Below are 10,385 nucleotides of genomic sequence, written 5' to 3' on the forward strand. Positions count from 1 at the left end.
CTCCTCCATTTACCACCTCTCTCTCTCCCCCTCTCTGTGTGTGTGTGTGTGTGTGTGTGTGTGTGTATTTGTGTGACTTCACCTTCCACACACACATAAACACAAGTGGAGAGGCACCCACACACTCCCCTCTTTGAGGCTCATTAATCAAACACAGATTATCAGGAAAGTGACACCTTCATGATTACAATGTTTCTGGGGAACTTTTTAATATGAGTTTAGTTTGGAAGGAGATGCAAATTAGCAGGCTTATACTTCAGAGTGCAACACAGTTATTATTCAGAATACAACAGTGTGAGGTTGGTGTCATGAGGGGAAAAATAGCAAACTCCAGCACTTAGGGCTGCAGTAGAAGACTTAGCAAACATATGGTTAAACCCAAGACTGCAAAGCAGAATCATGGTACAGTAGCAATAATGACCCTATTCCGTCTAAATCAGGGGTGTCAAACGTACGGGCCGTGGGCCAGAACCAGCCCACCAGAGGGTCCAATCCGGCCCACAGGATGAATTTGTTAAAATTTCACACTATGATTTCATAGAATCAAAGTGTGAAATACTTTATTTTTAACTTCCAGATACCTGTGACTAAATGTATATGCCTTCATAGATCCACTGTGATGTGTAGGTTGCAATGAACATGTGTAAATGGTCAATTGAGGCACACTACTTTTGAAATTGCACTTATTTCTCTCAAGAAATGTCTCGTTTTGTAAAAAGTAAAACAAAGGAAAAAAAAAATCAGAGTTCTTGTTGTTTATATGTTATTGTTATTATGTTGCAGGTCCGCCACACTTGAGATCAAATTGTGCTGTAGTTTGATGCCCCTGGTCTAAATGAAACGAGTCATAACTGAACTTATAGCCAACAATCATATTTAATATGACAAGAAAAAAGAAAAAGTTAATGAAGGACATGTGATGAGGCTGCAGTGTGAACTGGAGCACCATATTTATCCCTCACTTGCTCCAATTTAAACCCAGAGCATTCCTGCGTCTCCACATCTGTCCATGGAAGAAAGGAAGCCTCTGTTTTAATCTTTAAACGCTAAACAAGCATGAACTCCCGCTGTCGCCTTCATTTTCCGTCTAAAAGCATATACTAGTGCGCCTAAATATTTTATCACTGGCGCCAGATAACACTGGGTAACGCAGCGGATAATGAAAAGGTATGCGGGTGAAGGGATGGGGGGGGGGGGAGGAGGGGGTTGAAGAAGTGGGGTGTATGGGCACTGCAGTTTAGTTAGTGCGTCTGTCACTTTCTTGCCACTGTCACCAGCTTAATGCCACTCGATCCATAGGCCCCAAAGTTTGTGCGTGTGTGTGTGCGTGAGTGAGAGAGAGAGAGAGAAAGGGGGGGAGGGGTCCTCTCCTACCCCAAAATCATAGTATCAACACGTATATCCCCTTCGTTGTGGTTCTGTGATGGAGAAGATAAATGTGCCTTGGCCTGCCTTAAACGCACTTGTCACATTAACCCCTATAAAAAGGGGGAAAAGCCTAAATGAATAAGACCAAATGCTCTCTCTCTCTCTCTCTCTCTCTCTCTCTCTCTCTCTTTCTCTCTCTCTCTCCATCTCTGCGTGTGTGTGTGTGTGTGTTGTGAGTGAGTGTATGGATGAGTGCCTTAGACGGGTTGTTAATGCTAAGGTGGCATTAGAGTTAATGCAAATTAAAAATAAAAAAAATGCACTGGCTGATCCCTTTGGACACCCCCACCCCTCCTCCTCCTCCTCCTCCTCCTCCAAGTGTTAATACGGCCATTTGCTTGGAGGTACTAACCCCCTATAATTCAATTTGTCAAAATGAACGAGAGATCAGACTTTTTATAGAGCCTGTCCTCCCACAACACATACTGATGTGTGTTGTTTTTTTTGTTGTTGTTGTTTTAAAAAATTAATATTAAAATAATATCAAGGAGGCAAAATGTACTCAACTGTGGCGCAAGAATCTCCAGCTCCATGGCTCTTTATTATTACTTCTTTCATCTGTAAATGAAAGTGAGCAATTATTGCAAGGTGCCGGTATCATATTATTATGTTGGCCCCGGTTCCCTAGATGGTCATCAATCACTCTCAATCGACCTGTCACCGGCAGGCAGAGATCCAGCTGGAGAGAAGAAGAGGAGGAGAAGGAGGAGGAGGAGGAGGAGGAGGAGTACATCATCATTAATTTGAGGAGTGACCCCCGGGGCTATCCACATGTCTCAACCCGGGATTCTCCAAGCAAGGCACCGCACACTGGTGCCCGAGATGTGGCGAGGCAGTTTTGGGCTTTGGCTGTGACCGGTGTTATGGTTACTGACCAAAACACGCGTGGAAGAAGACAGAGAGGAAAAGAGGGAGAGGGAGAGGTCCAGCATTAATTAGACAGACAGACAGAGAGACAGGCGATAGATAGATAGATAGATAGATAGATAGATATTTAGATAGATAGATAGATAGATAGATTGATGCATAAGCACTTTTGAGGAGTAATTGGAGTAAATGCTCTCGGTGCAGTTGTAGTACCAAAATATCATCCCTTCTTGGTTATTATAAACCTTTTTTTTTTGTTTGTTTGTTTAACAACAAAAACCCACCACAACATGTTTACATTGTGTTTGTTGTTTGTTCAGTCTATGACTGGCTGCAGCGTGTCTCTGCTCACTATGAAATTATTCTTTACTAATTAATTTAAAATCAATTAGTTCTCCGTGTGATTAGCATTAGTGCGGAGGAAGGATATGAATGTGCTTAATTAGGCTTAATGCATTTAAAAGCATACATACGTTTGCATATTCATGACACTGATTGGCCTAACTGATTGATTGAGACTGCAAATTAATCCTTCCTTTCCTTCCTTCCTTCCTTCCTTCCTTCTTTCATTCCTTCCTTCCTTCCTTCCTTCAATTTTTTTCTTGTTGAATTGTTCCCTTTTTTGTTTTTGTCGTCATCCTGGCAGTGAAAAAAAAAATGCATAATCAAAGTTACAGTCCGGGCATTTTTAGAGTGGGAAACTTCTGACGTCAGAGTCGCCGCCGTTTAAAACAACCTGCCTCTGCTGCTGACGTCTTTTATAGTACTTTTTTATAAGGCAAAAATATGTATCTCACAGCAAAGTGATTATTCTCGGCAAAAGAAGGCTCGTGTCGCCTTAATTCATTTATTTATGCCAGACAGTGGGTTTTAGAGGAGAAAAGGAGGAAAGCTTTTCTTCACTTATTTATTTATTATATTTTTTTTCCCCCCGTAGAAAGGCGTTTGAGTGGGGGGCATTTTACACAAATTAAACATGCTGCTCTGCTTCGCCCTATAAGCATCCTTGGAGCCAGTGCTTACCAATCAATTGGTACAGTCAAACAGAGCCACAGCCTGCGTGAGAGTGGAGACCTTCAGTCTCGCTTCATTTCTGGATATTGGGGGACTCCTCTACCATGTCATATCCACAGTTTGGATATCCCTACTCGTCTGCTCCACAAGTAAGTGCCATGCGGCTTTCTTGACTTAGCTGATTGTTTTGGTTTTGGATATTGCACCGATTGATTATCTCATCGATTTGAGCTTGATGCCTTTTACGCGCTTTTGGGCAAGAATCCGAGATGCGTCCACGCTGATTTCGGTTATCGGAAAGGTATTGCGTTACAGCCAGGGATACCTGCGCTCCTGCAGCGACAGATAAAATAAGGAGGAGGTAAAGGAGAAGGTAACCAGAGACCGGCGAGACCCGCGACCACCCGTTCGCTGATTTCTGCAAGATAATAGCCGCTCTCTAATGTCAGCCATATGTTTATTTGCGCTGGGACGCACATGCCAACTTGTTCTGCACACGCTGAGTGTGTGTTTGTGCGCCATAACCCAGCAGCTGTTTTGTTTTGGCTATGAGCCATAAAAAAAAAAAATAACTTGAGATTTAACATTGATTATCTACAGAGCGATGTTAGGGACAACATGATGTAGCTGCATGTGTAGATCCAAACCGAAAGACGGATGGTTTTGGACACTCTTTGACGCACACTTAATCACAGGAATGTGACGCTTCTTCCATCATCAAATATCAAGTGTTTTGAGTTATTTGTCGTGTGTTTTATTTATGGACGTGTGTCACAGAAGAAGCACGAGTTCACCTGTTTGCAAATAAACAAACTGCTGTGTTGTTTAGACCGGGTTTAAAATGTGTGTAATATTGCGGATATACAACTTAACTTATTGGCAAAGGGTGCAGGTCTGAGTTTATCTCATTAGGGCGATTTATCTTTTACATAAAAAGGGAAAAGTTATTAACAATGGCTTAAGTTTATGATGTGATGTTACTGCAATTGAATACATCGAGTGTTAGATGAATATCAGCAAAATTGTGGTGGGAAAGGAAACATGCATGTATATATAGATACTGTATATATAAAAAAGATAATTCTCTCATGGTTTCCACCCTGTAGTTTCTGATGACAACCAACTCTTTGACCACTTGCTGCGAGTCCACCGGCAGATCCATAGCCGACTCCGGGGTAGCGGCGTCCGGGCAGACACCAGTCTACTGTCCCGTGTACGAGAGCCGGCTGCTGGCCACGGCGAGGCATGAACTCAGCTCAGCCGCCGCGCTCGGTGTGTACGGGAGCCCCTACACCGGCGGTCAAAGCTATGGGAATTACGTTACATACGGCACGGACGCCTCGGCTTTCTACTCGCTGGTAAGTCCTTCATCTGGTCCCTCTTGTCATTGATTAATGGAGCCGCAGGGTGCTGAGACTTGAGCCAGCTCTGCGCACCTCAGCTCCCCTCGTTTTAATACATTACGCCGCAATATTACCAGACCTTCACTGTAGCCTACATGATTTATATTCCCATATCACCTTTCAAGCCAAGTCGTCTTTAATACATGAAACTATGTGTCAGCAAAGCCAGATATGCTCAGGTGTACAGGCTATTCTTCTGGAGTGAAAAGACTAACATTCACTTTAAACGAAAACAAAGCAAATGTTCAAACATAGACAATGTTTATTAAATTAACAAACGTTTATGAAAATGTATTTTTGTCAGACAAACAATTCCAACAATGTTTTCTTAATATGCAGTATAGGTATATATATATATATATATATATATATATATATATATATATATATAGTCAGAATGCTGAAGAAAATGTGATAAGTTGATTCAGAATAGCTTTTTCAGACATAAAGAAATATGTGTTGTATTGCAAAAAATATTATCAACAACGTGCTATTTGTGAATTACTTTTCTTTAAAAGCAATGTAAACACTTGTGTGTCTCTGTGTCAGTTCATACTGGACACACCATGGACAAAATGTATCATTGTGGTATAGTTAGTGTAGTTTTTCTTTCTTGTTACATCCAAAAAACCAAGTAAGATCACTTCAAAAACATACCCAGGATAAATGGTTTCCTATCTGTGTCACTCACTCTGTTCAACACTTGTCTTTTGATTACAGGGCACATTTGATACTAAAGATGCCAATGCTTCTGCACATGCTGGAATAACACAGGCAACAGCCTACTACCCTTATGATCCCACGCTGGGGCAGTATCAGTATGACAGGTATGTTCCTTGTATCACTATGTGATTTATTTTTTTTTTTCTCTAAGAAGCCAAACATCACAAACTCTGCAACTGTAAGTGATACCTTCACTCAGAAATAATATTACTTTGAGTTTGTAACAAAAGCAGGAAGTGAGTAAAAATCAAGGAAAAGCTAAATTGTACACCATTGTAGTTTTCAAAATATTACAATAAATCAATTGTCCCTGAGAGATCAAGACCTCCCCTTGCTGAAGACCATTCCTGCCATATTAAAAGGTCTTCCCGATAAATAGATGGCATCCTTACTGCAGTGAAAAAGAAGCTCATGGATGATAACGGTAACTGATCATGTTGATTATCAATCAGTAATCTTTTCAATTTAAAAAAAAACAGTGCAAACAAAACTGTGTGAAAAACACCACTGTCTCTCAAATGTTTTATTGATTAGTCTTATAGCTAAAGAAGAGTTCACATCAACAAAAAAAATAAATACACAATCAGTCCAAATAGTGTGAGCAGGCAGAATACTAAGTGCACATACAGCAAAAGGCCCGAATCTAAAGCAGAACATAATCACTAACATCCAGACAAACAAGCAGGCCTACATGGAATAAGAGTCTGTCTGCGACCGTCTTTTACCTGAGGGCTCATCATTACACTCAATAAAGCAATTTTACAGTCTATTTTATCTGAAAGGGAACAACACGGGGTAAGGAAATGTACAGCGCTCCTCTCCTTCTGATTCCCTTAGCAGTACTTGACCTGCACTAAGCTATACGGAGCAATAAAGGCCTCATAAAAGCCTCCCCTGAGAGGAATTTTACAGCTCACTGCTGACTGAAAATCAACACTGTGCATTTTAAATGCAGGGTCCATGGGATATATGTGTGAACATGGAGACGGCAGGGAAGGAGTCATGCAATGCTACAGATTTAAGAGACAATATTTTGTAAAATCTTAGGGTATGATAAAAAAATGTTTTAATTTATTTTGAAACTTTCAGTGCTGGATTGTTAGAGGGGGTTGTCTTCAACCAAAAGTCTCCCCATCTTTCTTTCTTTTTAAACTTGGATACTGAAGCCATAGCTGGTCCACAGCATATGTCTGTTTTACAGTATTTAAAACATTGTTTGGCCATATAGATTTTTTTAGGAATATGCACCAGACTGTGTTTTAAGAGGCTTGTTTTTCAATTTCTATCTATGTAATGTGATTATGGTGTTTACCTTTTGTTTCGGATGTTGACTTTGAAGCTTTTAAAGCATGTTATGCATCATTTTATGAATATTATCAAAAGTAGGTTGCTCTGTCATGGTTGTCAGGACAGGGGTACAAAGTGCCAGAGCGACACACAATAAAGTACAAGCATCACACATCATATGTACTCTCTCATTACCAAGTTGTTTGTGTTCTCCTTGTTTACAGATATGGTTCAATGGACGGGGGAACGAGGAGGAAGAACGCCACACGGGAGACGACCAGCACGCTGAAGGCCTGGCTGCAGGAGCACAGGAAGAACCCGTACCCAACAAAAGGCGAGAAGATCATGCTGGCCATCATCACCAAGATGACCCTGACGCAGGTCTCCACCTGGTTTGCAAATGCCAGGAGGAGGCTCAAGAAGGAGAACAAGATGACATGGCCGCCCAGAAACAAGGGCTCAGAGGAGAAGAGATATGATGAGGATGAGGACGGGTCTCAGGAGGAGCAGATAAAAAGTGAAAACAATGAGGATGGTTAGTTTCAAAGTGCACTTGTTGCAGAGTAAAACGTGTGAAGCGTTTGTTGTGCTTGTGCCATAATAAACACACCTTTAAGATTAAGGTCATGCAGGAGCAGTGATGATGAGATACAGCAAAAATAAATGTACTGTATGTTGTTCACTTCTAGGGGTGTTTATTGTGGTACAACAAGCCTGAATGAATGTTTAATATTATCTTATTATCCTTTTATAAATAATGATCTCGTCATAACAATTATAGAATGATGGCCACTTTTTTATTACTGTGGCATTTTAGTTTTATTTGGGAGTACATTCTGACGTTACGATGAATGTGCTAAAAATGTGATAAAAAAGGAAAATAATATCTATATGTCATTGAAATATAATGACAACTATACTCGTAACACTCATCCATCTACAGCAGCATTTTATTTGTTTATTTGTTAATCAGTTTGTTACATTTCAAAAAAAAGTATAGGTGTGATTTCCATATTTGAAATATGTAAATCTTATCATTTCAAGTATATTTTTTAAATGTGTTTTTATCTGTGATGATGTTATCAGTGATGACAATTAGAAACTAATTGAACTCAGACATTGCAGTTTGAGTATATATATGTATATATATATATATATATATATATATATATATATATATTATTTGCACTTTATTCAAAATACTTACTGTTCACCATTATCTGCACAGGCCTGACATAAGATATTTATCAACATTTTACATTTGTGCCTTGGAAAGTGAACAGGCATCAGTCACTTTCACAAGCTGTTGACTCTACAAATAATAATTCTGATCATTCTAAAACAGCAGCACTAAATATGCATGCTCATGTGCAACTGAGACCGAATCTAGCAGTTATTTTAAAAAGCATGATTCCACAATTTGATTTCTCGAGTGGCTGTGCTGGATCAGATCTCATCCACCTGACACAAACTCTCTCACTGACATGTCTGCTGTCTCTGTCCTCTCTTCCCCAGAGAGCAGAAGTCGGCCTGATAAGGACCTGCAGCTGAGCGACTTGGACGACTTCGACACGCTGGAGTCAGAGAGCTCCGAGTGTGAGCTGAAGCACCGATACCATATGAACACACACATGTCAACGACAGCCGACTGCCCCACTGAGCACCTCATCAAGGACTCGTCTCTGAAAATCTCCATCCCCGTTTCTCTGGGAGGGGAACAGGACTTGAGCAAAAGTTGCCTCAAAACGAACCCAGATGATTTCCAGGTGGACAGCAGATCGCAGGCCAAGGCGTGTTATAACCAGCAGCAGCAACAGGGGCATCAGATACTAGACGGCAAACCTCGAATCTGGTCTTTGGCCCAGACTGCGACATCCCTGAACCAGACTGAGTATCCGTCCTGTATGCTGAGATGCCAGGCGCCGCCCTCCTCCCTCACCCCTTCCCCCGCCGCTACCTCACCTGTGACCGGCCTGGACAACAGGCAGGATTCGCCGGTCACGACCCTGAGAAACTGGGTGGACGGGGTTTTCCACGACCCCTTGTTCAGGCACAGCACTTTGAGCCAGGCCCTGACCAACACCACCGTCTCTTGGACCACGAACACTAAAGGCGCCATTCTGGAGGCAGAGAGGAGCGCGGCGGTCCTGCAGCAGCAGCAGCAGCAACAGCAACAACAGCAGCAACAGCAGCAGCAACATCAAGACTCCAAAGACAGTGCCATGAGTTTCCCCAAAACCATCAACAAACTTTTTTGCTCCTAACAAAACCAAATGACCCAATTAATGCAAAACGAGGAAGACTTGTTGTGACTGACTGGTGGTAAAGCTTATTAAGTCTTCATGCCCCCTCATTTTGTTTTAATTTGTTGTTGTTTTTTTTAAAGCAATTGTAGCTATGTATACTGTTACTATAGCGTTACACAAGCGAAATACCCGGATCAGTTTGGCTTCTTTGATTTAACGCACGCACAAAAGTCATCGAAATGTATAAAAAAAAGAGTTTACATCTTTGAGAAAAATAGGCCTAATGTTTACATGAGTTTTTATTTTTTCTTTACTATGCGCATGCAAGTGTAATTGAATATTATTTAGGTCTCATCGATTGAGTATCACTATTAAATGAAAAAAAAAAAAAAAGTCTCACAAAATGCACAGCTCTACCACGAAGTGGATGCGAGAGCGTTTCAACTTTGTTCACTGAAAATAAAAGCAGTCGGCTTCAGAGGGGCGCGTGTAATGTTGGGTTCATGGCAAGAGATGCTGTCCATGGTGCTGAAATACAGGCCTCGCCACTTTTTATCATCTAGTTTTGGTTTTGGTTTTTATACATAAACAAATAAAATCACGTGCTGCAGTTTGCAACGGTAAAGTGAGGTTTATCACTTCGACTCATTTTTAACTAGTTCAAAGAGGCGTAATGTATCATTTCCAACCCACCCCCACCCAGAAAGTATCCTCTCTGCTTTGGTGACAGCGAGAAAATGAGGCATGCCCAAGCCTCAAGACAGAGCAATATCAGCAACTAAGATCTGCCTCATTAATTCCCTCTAAACAGACTGTAATTGGGATGTTCGCAGTCATATTTTATGTCAGGCTATTGATTTCCCCTCCGTGCTCTCTGATAATATTATCGAAACATCTCAACACCGCCCATGATGCAGCTGTCAAAAGGGTAAGTTATTCGCCACATACGTCCATTAATGGGTTCAAAAGCGGAGCCCCTGCGAAATCATCTGAAGTGAGGAGTTTTCGTTTTGACACTAACCCCTCAATTTCCAAGATACGTGGGTCCTATACTCAGAGAGAGAGAGAAAAAAAGAAAAACCTGCCTGGATGCTGATTCCTCTGCTGAAAAGTGAAAGGGCTTTACGGGAGAGGCCCTCGCGACGTCTAAAAGTGAAAAGGGCAAAGGAACTCGAATTAGTTGTTGTAGATAAAAGGGCAAAACGAAAGGAGTCAAGGGTACTTGACAGTAATGGCGAAAGTGGAGCTCTCGGGGGACTAAGTCTGTCCTGCGAGGTGGGGGGTGTGTGTTGGGGGGTGGGATGTGGGGGGGCTCAGTGATGAATTTTAATGGGAAACCACAAACGATTGAGACCTCCTCCTCTTATAGAAAAAGTGTGTTGGACAAAGGGATATAACCGGGAGTCGGGGTGTATGT

The 10,385-nt window shown here is 41.5% G+C and overlaps 1 protein-coding gene across 1 annotated transcript; it reads left to right on the forward strand.

The window, feature by feature from the left end:
- Positions 1-2,714: 2,714 nt before the first annotated feature.
- irx4a (iroquois homeobox 4a) lies at positions 2,715-9,579 on the forward strand. Its single transcript, XM_058648107.1, has 5 exons — positions 2,715-3,458; positions 4,416-4,667; positions 5,433-5,539; positions 6,947-7,257; positions 8,238-9,579. The coding sequence occupies exons 1-5, from the start codon at positions 3,414-3,416 to the stop codon at positions 8,984-8,986; spliced, it is 1,464 nt and encodes a 487-aa protein (XP_058504090.1). The 5' UTR covers positions 2,715-3,413; the 3' UTR covers positions 8,987-9,579.
- Positions 9,580-10,385: the final 806 nt, after the last annotated feature.

Source organism: Solea solea, chromosome 13, assembly GCF_958295425.1.
Source record: "Solea solea chromosome 13, fSolSol10.1, whole genome shotgun sequence".
NCBI classification, from domain to species: Eukaryota; Metazoa; Chordata; class Actinopteri; order Pleuronectiformes; family Soleidae; genus Solea; species Solea solea.

Bases quoted from the DNA above. Each gene is read 5' to 3' on its own strand.
- irx4a (XM_058648107.1), top strand. From the start codon at position 3,414: ATGTCATATCCACAGTTTGGATATCCCTACTCGTCTGCTCCACAA. The intron at 3,459-4,415 runs GTAAGTGCCATG...TCCACCCTGTAG, and splicing joins CCTACTCGTCTGCTCCACAA to TTTCTGATGACAACCAACTC. The intron at 4,668-5,432 runs GTAAGTCCTTCA...TTTTGATTACAG, and splicing joins CCTCGGCTTTCTACTCGCTG to GGCACATTTGATACTAAAGA.